Raw genomic sequence first — 12,221 nt, forward strand, 5'->3', positions numbered from 1 at the left:
TGTAGCCACATCTGTTGTAAAACCGTAGTTGTTTAGGAGCATCACCCACCAATGCAAGCCCAGCCCACCCTCCGCCCAGTGCCCGCGAATCCTGCTGCTCCGTGCCCTCGCCTGCTTGGCCACGAGAAAGTTGCCTGGGAAAACAGTGGAATTTATCAGAGTGCTTTTAAACTGAAATAGAAAGCGTGTTCCACAGGCCAGGAATCCCTTTTAAGAGCAGGCTGCCTCTTCAGCAAAGTATTTCTGCGTGTACTTAATTTTTAACGTCTGAGTGCTTCCATTAAAGACGGGCTTAGCTTTGAACTGGAGCCTGTACGAGGAGGTTATTAGTTCAGCTCTCGTGTGTAACACAAAGTACGAGGAAATCTCTGTGCTAACAATGGGCCGCTGGATTCTGCAGCGGGTTCAGTTGCTCAGCAGCGTTATTAAGGTGTAGATTCCCACAGAGCACATCGCAGTAAGTCATTCATGAGGAGCTGAAAGCCACTATTGTTACGCCTCAGCCTCCTTCTCTCAAAGAAAACATAATTATATATCCAAGCGCAGCTATTAAAGCCTTCAGAGTTACCTACAGACCCAGCAAAGCCTCCCTGCTGCAAACCTGAATAATAAACGACCCTGATCAGATTTGAACACCTCTCTGCACCCTGCGAGCGAGCGGTTGGCTGTTTCTGAACCTCGCATGCTCTTCCCTCTCAGGTGCTGTATCCCGTGTGCCATGTGCGGAACCTGATGCTCTGGAGCGCCGTGTACCTGCCGTGCTCGTCCCCCTCCACGCCCGCCGACGACACCTGTGCCCCGTACCCTGCGCCCGGCTCTAGCCCTGAAGATCCGCCTCTGGGCAGGTGAGCCTAGAGCCCAGAAACCCCACCCTGTAAAGTAAGATCAACTGAGAATGTTGGGGGATATAAGAGGATGATACTTGTGGTGGGAGGGGGGTATCTTTCACAAGCTGATCGGTGGGACTGTTTGACTGACTGACCCAAAAGCAGCATGTTGTTTTTTCAGTTTTGAAAGCTGTTACATTTCAGGGGCGATAGCAAAACAGAGAGATTAGCAAATAGAATGAAGCTCTGGGTATTGCATAGCGGGCGACAGAGATTTTATCAGCCCACTGCTGAGATGGAGCACGCTTTCTCCGCTGTTCTCAGGAGCATCTTGCCTGTAGGGATAAACTAACCATAATGAAATGGCTTTCTCCATATTCCCTTCTTGATGGCAGTGAGAAGCGCGATAGTCAGGCGTGAGAAATCCTGGGTGGTGGATTCTAAGAGACTGGACAGCACCCTCAGACACACAGTGTGTCCTGTGCAGGGACAGGAGTTGGACTCTGATCCTTGTGGGTCCTTCCAACTCAGGACATTCAGTAATTCTATATCAGCTTTTGTTTGCTTGTCTTGAATTGCAGTTATTTTTCTGTGTTGCATAACTATTTCTTTGCTTTTTTGTACAATGATTCTGAGCACATGTTAACGAGGAGGTGTGACCAGACTCTAAGCATTTGTGCTTTGTGGTAAAGGGGTTATTCTGGGAATGCTTGAAGTCTGAACAAACATATTTTCCTGATGGCAAACAAAGAAAGTACTGAAGCTACAGATGGTCAAAATGTGCTCCTAGATAACACTTCACAAAAGTGCATTAGTTAGCAGATTGTTACTGTCCTAATTGCGGGGGGGAGTTTTTAAACCATAGTAGATAAATGTTTTAAAAAAATAAAGTTGCCTGACTTTGGATTCAGATGATTTGTACCTTTCTAGGTTACCAAAAACACGATCGTTTGACAACCTGACGACGGCCTGTGACAGCAGTGTGCCTGCAACCAACCGGCGCAGCAGCGACCCCAGCATCAACGAGAAGTGGCAGGAGCACCGCCGGTCCCTGGAGCTGAGCAGCCTCGGCAACGCGGGGGACGATCCCTTCGATGGGGACGGCCCGGGCAAGCAGGGCCGCGCTCCGCTGGGAGCCGAACTCTCTGTTGCAGCCGGTGTGGCAGAGGGACAGATGGAGAACATTTTGCAAGAGGCCACTAAAGATGATGTTGGTCTGGAGGAGCATTTAAGGGGTAGCCTGGAGACGGTAGGGAAAGGGGAGGAGATGGCCCTGGAGAAGGAGAAGAGAACTGAAAATCCCCATGGGTTTGGCGGTGACTTTTGTGGAAAGGCCGAGGTGGATCCAGGTATTCTCACGAACAATCCGCATCCAGTGTCCCAAGGTCTTTCTGAGCTGAAAGGACAAGAGGATGAGCATTCTGAGCTCAGCAATGCTCTCCAGAAGTTGCCTCAGGTGAGAGGGCTACAGACTGTACCTGGGGAGGGCTTTGTGAATAGAGATGCTCAAAAGAATCCAGAGGAAGAAGGTGTTGGCAAACTGGAAGGAGAAGAGCACCTGTACGATAGCAGCCTTCCGTTACCTCTTACAATCCCGCATGAGTCAAAAACATCCAACATTGAAAGTTCTACGGAAACCTTAACAGAGAACGAAGCAAAGCAAGAGCTCCTGCCCAGGGCTCCGTGCCACAGACCTCACCCGATCGACAACAGCACTGACGAACTTCCGCGAACTGTTGAAAACAGGCCGGAGGGGGAGAGCGTGCTAGAACCTCAAAAACTGGGAACAAAAGTACATAGGACTTCTGGTAGCGGCAACACACACATCCCGATGCCTTCCCCTTGTGCCTTGCCTTTCGCTGAATGTAAAGACGAGATTGTGTGTAACGGCGAGCTGGAGCCTGAGAACAAGATGACGGAGAAGCACGCGGGGTTTAGTATCGCTCAGAAATACCACGCGACAAACGGACACTGTGTGAACGGAGAGGACGGGAGGATCAAAGCCTCTTTGAGCCGGCAGGTGTCCGCGGCCAGCTGCAGCTCCGCGCAGCTTCACCTGAGGAACTTGCACCAAAAATGGGTGTTTAGCCACCTCGGGAAGCAGCAGGCGGCCAGCAGCCCCGACCAGCCCGCCAGGAGCCACCTGGACGATGACGGGATGCCCGTCTACACCGACGTCATCCAGCAACGCCTGCGCCAGATAGAAACTGGCCATCAGCAAGAAGTGGAAACCTTGAAGAAGCAAGTGCAAGAGCTGAAGAGCCGGTTGGAAAGCCAGTTCCTGAACAGCTCCTTCCGGCTCAACGGCGACTACGGAGACGAAGTGGTGAGTGAAATGGTAACTGGGCCGCTGCTGGAAACCGAGGGTTAGTTAGTCAAGTTTGGATCGTGACCTGTTGTCAGCTGTCGGTTCATTGGTCAGGTAGGGATGGTTTTGGCCTGCAGGCTTTTAGAAAACTCTCAGGGTCATTCTGAAGAGGGCAGATGACTGAGTGCGCAGCACATGGCAATTAGTGGTGACTGATATTTCACTGTATTCCAGTTTGACCATGAATAAAGCAAAGGTTCATTTCAGGACGGGTGTTTCACAGCATACGTGCGCATACCTGGACGTACTTAGACGAGCACATTGACCTTATTCCAAAACCTGTTTGTCTTCCTGTTACTTTCATATACAGACAAAGATATTTTTCTAGGGCTGTGCATGTTTCATTTGCTGGGACAGGAGAGTAGGAGCTCATGGGGCTTTGCTGGGGGTGAGAAAGATGCAGCAGTGGCTGCTCTGGTAGCTCAGACCCTCCGTCAGAGGGCTGCCCTGCTCAAGGCTCGTTAACTGGAACAAATTAAGAGCTTTTGTGACAGCCCTATGTCAATGAGGGTTTTTTCTCAACAAATAATAATTGTAAGAGAGCTTTTAAACCATTTGGCTTTTACTTGAAAGCGTTCAAAGTCACAAAAGTAGAGACTTAAGCTTGAGGTGTGATTGAAATGCAGGATGCTAATTGCTGTAGCGATTAAATGATCCATGTAGTTGTGGTTGCAAAAGACACTTTAAAATCAGAAATAAGTGTAATTCCAAGTTGCAGATCTCCCTAGCCAGCAGGGTTCCTATACATCTCTGTACATCTAGGGTGGATTTTTAAGTTGCTTCTCCCCCACCTGTTGTTTTGCCTAATTTCTTCTCCTGTCTTGATTAATAAGAAAAAGCCAAAAGAAATACATTTGCTGGCCTTATTGCTTGAATGCAACACTGATGCAGAGAACAAACGGCTCTGGGGGTTTCTGCAAAACTTGGGTTTTCTAAGACTCAGTATCAGTTAAATAAAAGAAATGAAGAGGGGAGAGGCTCTTGGGGCAACAGGCAGGGGAGGAGGAGAAGGACGGGGAGGGGAAGGGGAGGAGATGCACAACCCTTAAAGAGTAGGGCTTTCCAACTTCAGTTTATTTCATTTCCTATTGTGTACAAGTGGCAGAGGTGCTGGATAGTCCCAGGTACGTTTGTTGCAAAAAATACTCAGTTTCTTGGCTATTTAAATTGGCGATAACAGCACCGAGTGTTCCCTTTGGGGAGTCGTTTGCTGCTGGAAAAAGCTGGGATTCCGTGAAAGAAATCAGTGCTTTGGCTTAATTATTATACTTCTGGGTCTTAAGGGCCTTCACAAACTGCGTATCACGCTGTTCTTGACAAAATTCACCTTTTTAAGGGCTCTGGTCGCTGCCTCCTGTTTGTGCCTTGGCTCGGGAGTAGCGGGGTTTCTTCTGGAGCTCCAGGGGTGCCCGTTCCTCAGGCACAAAAGGCCGTTAACCCAGGATTTCTTGCTATTTTTCATGTATTCTAAGGGTTGGCTGAGTTTTAAGTCAGTTAAAGTACAACTCTTGCCTGGCTACGCTGTACTACGGAAGCATTATTCCCAAAAAACTATATATATATGGAATATATACGGCTCAAATTGGGAGGTTTCCATGTGTGATTTGCCTTGTATTTTCTGGAATTTTTGCCAACAAAATGTATCGCCGGTCTTAGTTGTGGAAATGAAACAACCTTGGAAATGCGACCGTGAGCCACCAAACGCAGCTTTTTTGGTCAATCCCGCAGCATTGCCAACACGACAAACCCCAGATGTTTCAATCCATTCTGCCTCACATCATCCTCCCATCGCAGGGTCAAAACCCGACCTGTTGGCGTCGTGGGTTTGTTTTTTGTTTGCAGTTCGCCACTGCACAAACCACTTCATGTGGCGTTTATAGTCCCCTTCATGAAGGTGCTTTTGCCTTTGCTGCCACGTGGGTGAGTCACGGGGCTTTTTTGCCCTCCCAGCGCAGGCACAACCTGCTCTTTGTCAGCAGGAGGGACCCTTTTCTCCCCACGACCGTCCGGTTTTGGTTCGGGTGGAGGTAGGGCCACGGGACGGCTCTGTTCAGCTGTGTTTGTTTGCCAACAGACGTCTATACCCGACTCGGAAAGCAATCTGGATCAGAACTGCTTGTCTCGCTGCAGCACAGAGATTTTCTCTGAAGCCAGCTGGGAGCAGGTGGACAAACAGGACACAGAGGTACAGACTAAATCCCTGTCGCACTCATTCTCCTGGGAGGACGGGAATTTCCTCCTTCAAATCGTCCCCCAGCCTTTGGGCGGCTGCTGCTTCTTGGGAATTCTCCTCCTTGCGTTTCACTCGTCTCTCGTGCTTTAAAATCGGTACCTGTGCCTATGAGCCCTCTGCTCGCTGTGCCACGCGGAGAAGCTGGGGAAGGGCTGGGGAGCTGTAGGAGCTTTAGGTGGACACCTGCTTGGTGAATATTCCTGCCCTGGATACTTTTAAAGTGTGGAAAAGAAACACAGAATTGGATTTTATGACTTAATTTCTGTCTGAGGGGAGCTTGTTGCGTCTCCTCTCAAAGGAAAGGTCTCTGTCTTTGATTGAATTTGTGCTCTTAGAGCGAGCGCTTCACTCGTGCTGCTTTGCTTTGAGTTTGTGAGCGCAAACGAGATGGGTTTGTTTCCGCTAATTGCAAAATTGCTCCGTTTGGGGTTCTGTTTCCCACAGGTGACGCGATGGCTCCCCGACCACCTGGCCGCGCACTGCTACGGCTGCGACAGCGCCTTCTGGCTGGCCAGCAGGAAGCACCACTGCAGGTAACCAGGGCCGCTCCTTCCCTTTTCAACCACAAAAGGGCTTCCTTTTGCCGCGCTGTTCCCTCCTCAAGGTGGGTGTCAGACCAGGCGGGGCTGGGGACGCTGCTGAGCACACAGAGCTGCTTTGGAAGGACAGAAGTTTCTCCTGTTCACTTCCAGTTCGTGCAGGGTCTGTTTGAAAAGCCAGATTTGGTATCTGCTCCAGCCCAGACAGATCCTGCCTTTTTCCCCCAAGCTGCATTTGCAGGCAGCTGGCTGTTTAGCTTTTTAAGAGGGTGTAAATAATAAAAAATACTAGTTTAGCATCTTAGCATTCAGTATTTCAATACTGCAAATACACGAATAGCACCTTCTTCCCATTTCTGGTTGTAAACCTGCTCCTGTCCTTCTCTAACCTTTCTTCCCTTTTCATTCAATCACTCTCTAACGAGAGATTCTGACGAGGACATCTATGTGAAATTGAGGTTTTCTGGATTATTCTTTGCCAGACATCTGGGCAGCCCAGGCTGCACCAGACAGCGCGGGCAACAGAGGCCTTTTGATTCCATCACAGTCTCAGTACAGACAGAGAATATCAGATTTCTAAGTTCTGTTTCAAATAAATGCCTATTCCTTGTTTCTGGACATGAGAAAACCATAAGAATCATCATTTAAATACATGGCAATTATCACATTTTGATGCTTCATTGCTTATTGCGGACAATTATAAACATCTTGCTTGGTTTGTGTCCATTTTCTATTTTGCCCCATTTAATCTTCGTGATAAACAAACCCAGGAAGAACGAGCAGAACTGCAATGTCTTTGGTTTTGTTTCCTGTCCACCGTGTTTGTGCAAAGCCTTCAGATGAAAAATATAATTACTAAGCATACAGTTGTGCACATCTGAAGGGCTTTCTGAGTAAAAATACTCTTTTCCTTTGTCCTTCTCTGCGGTGTCAGCGCGGTCACACTGACCAGCGTGTGACACCCGTGCTCTGCAGAGCTGCGTGGGGTGTGCAGGACACCCCAACACCGCCAGGAGCTCACACTGACTCAGCCTTCCAAGTCTGATAGCAGAATACCCTGTATTATCATCCTTTGTTTATTCGTCAGGTCTCACCTGGGTTGAGCAGGCTGTCCACAGCACGGCTGGTGGTGGAACCAACACGAAAACCGGGTATTTCCCTAAAACACCGTTTCCAAACCCCAGTGGTCAGGGGCAGCCTGCTCAACATCTCACCTGAGAGTGAAAACGAGGTGAAACCCGCACACCGTGAGGCCTTGAGCAGCGTAAAAATAAAAATACCGGCTTCCTTCATTGCCACTATTTGCTTCTTTTGCTCGTTCCCCGCTGAGCTCTTTCTCCCCTCCTTGCAGGGCCGCTGAAGGTGTTGAGCAGATCTGGTGAGCATTTCCAACAGCCCCTCTGCTGTCTGTCCGTCTGTCCCGGTAACTTCTCCACACTAACTCGCTCTCTTCCCCCTCTTTGTTTCTCACTTGCCTGGAAATCACTAGTGATAAGTTGGGGGTGGCGAGCACGATGTGTCGGATGTTTAGATCTGGATGAACAGACCACTCTCTATGTTTAGGACTTGGCTTTGGTAGCTTGAGCCGGGGTGTGGATCACACTAACACTCACCGTCAGTAATTCGTGTGTTTGAGTAACAGCGAATGCTTCACTTCTAACCGAGGAGAGAATGTCCTTCCAGTTTGGCCGTTCTGCTTTTATTTTTGATTCTTTTTTGCTTTATTTTTGGGATTGTTATCGAACAATTCTAATATTGCTGTGCAGCGTGTTGACAAAGACCTGCCACTTCTTTTAGAAGAACTGAAAATACTGTGGCAGTAACGGGTCGTGCAGAGCTGGTGTAGAGGGTTAGCGTCACAACAAATGGGTGAACGGCTGTGCCTGGGGAAGAGGACGTGTCGGTAGCGTGATTTTAAGTCACCCTCAGAGGGGCAGGACCGCTTTTCCAGTGTGTTTTTTGACATCTCTTATTAATCTATTGAGCGAAGCAGAGGACCACCCCAATAGAAAGAGTGAGTTGTTCAGAGCTTTAATAACTCGAGGGAGAACAGGCACAGAACGCTATTATCTATCACAGAAGGATAAAACAACAAACCCCAGCATATGCCCGGAAGCTGGTGAGCTGCAGCAAACAGATCCTTGTCCTAATCCCTCGGGTTCTTTGTTGACCTCGTCCACTCGCAGCGCTTCTGCTGGCTGATCTCCTTTGAGCAGCAGAGCCTGTCCACAGGGTTCCTGTGTCACGCCTCCCGGGGCTGCTTGTTCTGCGAGCAATTTCTAACAGGGTCTTTAAGAAGACTCCAGACCCGCTGCAGACACGCGCTGTCAGCTCCTGGCGCTCCACTTGCCCCTTCGAGACCAGGAGCCGTGCAGAGCGGAGAAAATGAGCCCATTGAAGTGAGAAATGGGATTTCGCTGCCGACGCCTTCCCCATCAGCGACCGGCATCTGGAAATCTCGCCTCTTGACACTTGAAGGATTAATGAAAGCTGCTGGGTGTCGGCAGAATTCGCCGTCGATCTCTTGGCAGCAGCAAATCTTTTTTAGCGCAAAATAATGACGCCAAATCCCGATGCCAGAGAGTTAATCAAAAGGGCATCAGGCGTGGAGGTAAACCTGCAAAATTCAGATCCCTGGAGTGCTGTTCTGAGCTCCAGGTGAAAAGGGATGAGGTTGGAGGACAGGGTGCGCAGGGAAGCTGGAGCAGCAGCAGGTTTGGGGGAGGAGCTGCAGGAAAATAAGGTAATTATTTGCCAGATTGAAATTCTCTCTCTGCCTCCTGCGAGGGGCCTGCGCCAGCTGACACCACCAGGGTCGCGGGGGAGCTGCTCGCCACGCAGCACTGTGTTGTTCCGGAGCGTGAGATGCTGGCCCAGCTCTGGCTTTGCATAACCCTTGCTGGCGCCGGTCGCTTCATGCAGAAGCCGGGACTGCTGGGCAACGGGAGGATTGCATCAGTCAGAACTGGGCTTAATTTCTGTCATCTGTCCCGTGCATAAATGTCCCAGCAGTGCGCTTGAAAGAAACAGAAGAGAATGTCTTTGTGCTGGGACTTACCAGCGACCAGTTTTAGAAGAGTGAAGGATATTGAGGGACTAGAGAGAGAGCAGAGGAGAGGATGAGCTGGTGAGGGGCTGGAGCACAAGTGTGATGGAGCGGCTGAGGGACCTGGGGGTTCAGCTGGAGAACAGGAGCTGAGGGGAGACCTTCTGATCTCTGACCTGCCTGAAAGGAGCTTGGAGCCAGGGGGGTCGGGCTCTGCTCCCCGGGAACAAGCGCCAGGAGCAGAGGAAACGGCCTCAAGTTGCACCAGGGGAGGTTGAGGTTGGATGTGGGAACAATTTCTTCCCCAAAGGGCTGTGGGGCATTGGAACAGGCTGCCCAGGGCAGTGCTGGAGTCACCAACCCTGGAGGGCTGGACAGACGGACATGAGGTTCTCAGGACATGGGGCAGGGACAGGGGTGGGTTATGGTTGGACTCGATCTCGAGGGGCTTTTCCAACCAAAATGATTCTGTGGTTCTAAGGAGTGGAGACTCCTGTCTCCTCCCAGAGTGCAGTGTTGTTCTAACACGTGGCTGATGAGCAGTGTGAGCACAACTACCGCGTCCTCACGGAGGAAGGGCCCTCGGTGGCTCTGGTTGTGCCCCGCAGTAGCAGTGACGGTGATGGGCACCGAGGTCAGCCCTGGCTCCTGGAGGCGCACGTTCCCTCCTGTCTGACACGAGAACGGTTGTACAGAAGAGCTGTCACTGCTCGTTGGAAGTGTTGAACGAGCTGTAATTGTGAACTGCAGGCTGCTCTGTGCTGGTGTCTGCAGCTGGAGCAGCACAGGGCTCATCCCGGCACTGGGGAGGAGCCACGGCCACCCCCTCCCACCACTGTCACTAGTGTCATTTTAGATCTTAAGATAACTTTGCCAAACTGTTTCTAATCTCTCCATTTCTCCCCTGTTCCTGATGCAAGGAATTGCGGCAACGTCTTCTGCTCCAGCTGCTGTAACCAGAAGGTGCCCGTTCCCAGCCAGCAGCTCTTTGAACCCAGCAGAGTGTGCAAGTCGTGCTACAGCAGCTTGCACCCCAGCGGCTCCAGCCTTGACCTCGAACTGGAGAAGCCCATCACTGCCACCTCCAACTGAAGGCGCAGCCGGGAGCAGCCGCGGCTCCTGCCGAGGGACACGCGGGGTCGCGGGGGCCAGGAGGATGCGGGGGCCGCGCGCTTTGGAAGTGGGGGCACGAAACACAGAGCTCCAGGACGTACCGCTGGATTGTGGGATTCTCCTTTTCCAGCTATTCCCCGTTTCCTTTCTGTCCTATCTGTGTGTACGTGTCTGCGCGCGTGTGTGTATATATATAATAATATATATATGTTTGTTTGCTGGAAGATTGTAGAGGTGGGCAGGGAGCTGGTGCCAGAGCCAGATTCCCTCTTGTATTTCTGTCCCACTGCTGAACTGTTGCAGACAGGCCGCTGCGGAGGAAAGGAGAGGGGAGTCAGTCCAGCCCGCGTGCGAAGCGTGAATCCTTTAGCGTCAGTGCTAGTGCTTTCAATCACTCCTTCCCAACAAGAAACTGCTGTTTGGGAACCTGTTGCTGCTAGAAGAAATGGGAATCTCCTTCCCAAAAGAGCACTCTGCCTCTCTGTTCTTAGAGTGGGCTTAGTTACCCCGGCTGCGTGACGGGGAATCGATGGCGGGTTCCGAACCCCACAGACGCCAGCGAGGGGGCCGGTTGCAGCGGGGACACGGGGACGGCACTGGCTGCGGAGCAGGAGTGCCGGGTGGCGAGAGGGGACGGAACAGGCGGCCGAGCGCAGGTGGGTGTCACGCTGGCGCCTCCCTCTGAAGTTCTGTGCACACAGTTCATTATTTAAAACCGAGTGGGAAAGTGGAAGACGTCTGACTTCTGTCCATGCGCCATCTGCAGGGGGGTTTGCTGGATGCAAAGCTGCTTTTGGAGCAGCGCGCTTGTCGTGGTCCGTACAGACAGACTGTCCAAAGCACCGAGCGAGCGGCCGTGAGGCGCTGGGGCCGGGTCGGGTGCGGGGAGCGCGCTGGTGCCCGTCGCTCCCGGGGCGGCTCCTCCTTTTTCAGTCTCTATTCAAGATTCTCCACATAGGAAAAACCAGTCTGAGGATTTAATAGAGACCCGAAATACATCGTGGATTCCCCTTTCTCCCCCTGCCCCAACCTGAGTCGCTTTTCAAGTCACCTCATTAAAGTGTGAATCTCTTGAATATGTTTTTAAATGAGTGTTAGGTACTGGGCCCCTTTTGGATAGAGCCTGCTTAGCGCAAGTTGGCGAGGAGGAAACAGAGATCCTGTGTCGCAGACAACGTTCCAGCTTCTCGTGTGATATTCCCAACAATCCTGCTGGAGAATCGGAGACCTCCAGATCCAAAAGCTCACAATCTAAGAAACCTTGGGAAAGGAGCACTGCCCTTCCTCGGAATGTCCCATCGCATCACCCAAAGCGAGTATCACACAGAGAAAACCATCTCCGAATATTTATTAGGTCTGACAGGGAAACGTCAAGGTGTTTTAGTTTTGACTTGGAACTTCCTGCACCCTTTGCGAGGATCATTACGCTGCCGAAGAGTCACAAGACAAAATGGAATGTCCGGGAGGGGTTGAGCGGAACAGCCCCTGTCCCACGGGAAGGGGCTCTGGGGACACATCTCGGGGCCTCCCCTGCTTGCGGGTCTGGAAATGCCCTCAAACCATCAGGAGGGAGAAGCAGAGAGAGCGCCGGGTTGTGTCCAGAACCGTTTGTTCCTAACGCGGAGCAGCGAGCGTGCGGCCGGAGCTGCGGGTGTTGCTGTCGGTGTCGGCGGGGGCGGCCGGAGCAGGAGGGTCGGGGGGCGATGGGGGCTGACGGGGGGCGGTTCCGCGCACGGACCGCGGGGTTTGTGGTGCAAATAGTCAAAAATAAGTCTAAGATTCTGCAGTTCCTAGTGACAGGTGCCAAGAGGTTACGATACGGGTTTTGGGGTCTGTGATGTACAGTGTGAATAAATGCTTGCAGCTCTTAGTCTTTTTTTGATCGATGAAGCACTTTTTTATTAATATTATTTTTCTTTGTATGTAAAGGAGGAACCAGTATCTCTCCATAGCTGTGTATATAACCCGTCTCTCCTAAAGAGAGTAAAGTGCTCCTATATTTTTCATTTTTGTCAAAGCGAGAAGTAAATACTTTAGAATTGTTAAATATATAAATAAAAGTGAATAAAGTTTAGACTTTTGCATGGGAGCATTT

General features: G+C 50.9%; 1 protein-coding gene across 13 annotated transcripts in view; it reads left to right on the forward strand.

The window, feature by feature from the left end:
- MTMR3 (myotubularin related protein 3) overlaps positions 1-12,215 on the forward strand; it is an 83,042-nt gene extending 70,827 nt beyond the window's left edge. For 9 of the 13 annotated variants that reach the window (XM_065033925.1, XM_065033924.1, XM_065033922.1 and 6 more), the window contains 6 exons: positions 700-845; positions 1,758-3,153; positions 5,270-5,380; positions 5,873-5,961; positions 7,319-7,345; positions 9,934-12,215. In XM_065033925.1, coding sequence (XP_064889997.1) covers positions 700-845; positions 1,758-3,153; positions 5,270-5,380; positions 5,873-5,961; positions 7,319-7,345; positions 9,934-10,105 — 1,941 coding nt within the window. In that variant the 3' untranslated portion in view covers positions 10,106-12,215. The remainder of the gene's footprint in view (positions 1-699; positions 846-1,757; positions 3,154-5,269; positions 5,381-5,872; positions 5,962-7,318; positions 7,346-9,933) is intronic. The other 4 variants (XM_065033932.1, XM_065033931.1, XM_065033930.1 and 1 more) reach the window with 3 other exon arrangements.
- The last annotated feature ends 6 nt before the right edge of the window (positions 12,216-12,221 follow it).

Source organism: Columba livia, chromosome 17 (assembly GCF_036013475.1).
Source record: "Columba livia isolate bColLiv1 breed racing homer chromosome 17, bColLiv1.pat.W.v2, whole genome shotgun sequence".
NCBI classification, from domain to species: domain Eukaryota; kingdom Metazoa; phylum Chordata; class Aves; order Columbiformes; family Columbidae; genus Columba; species Columba livia.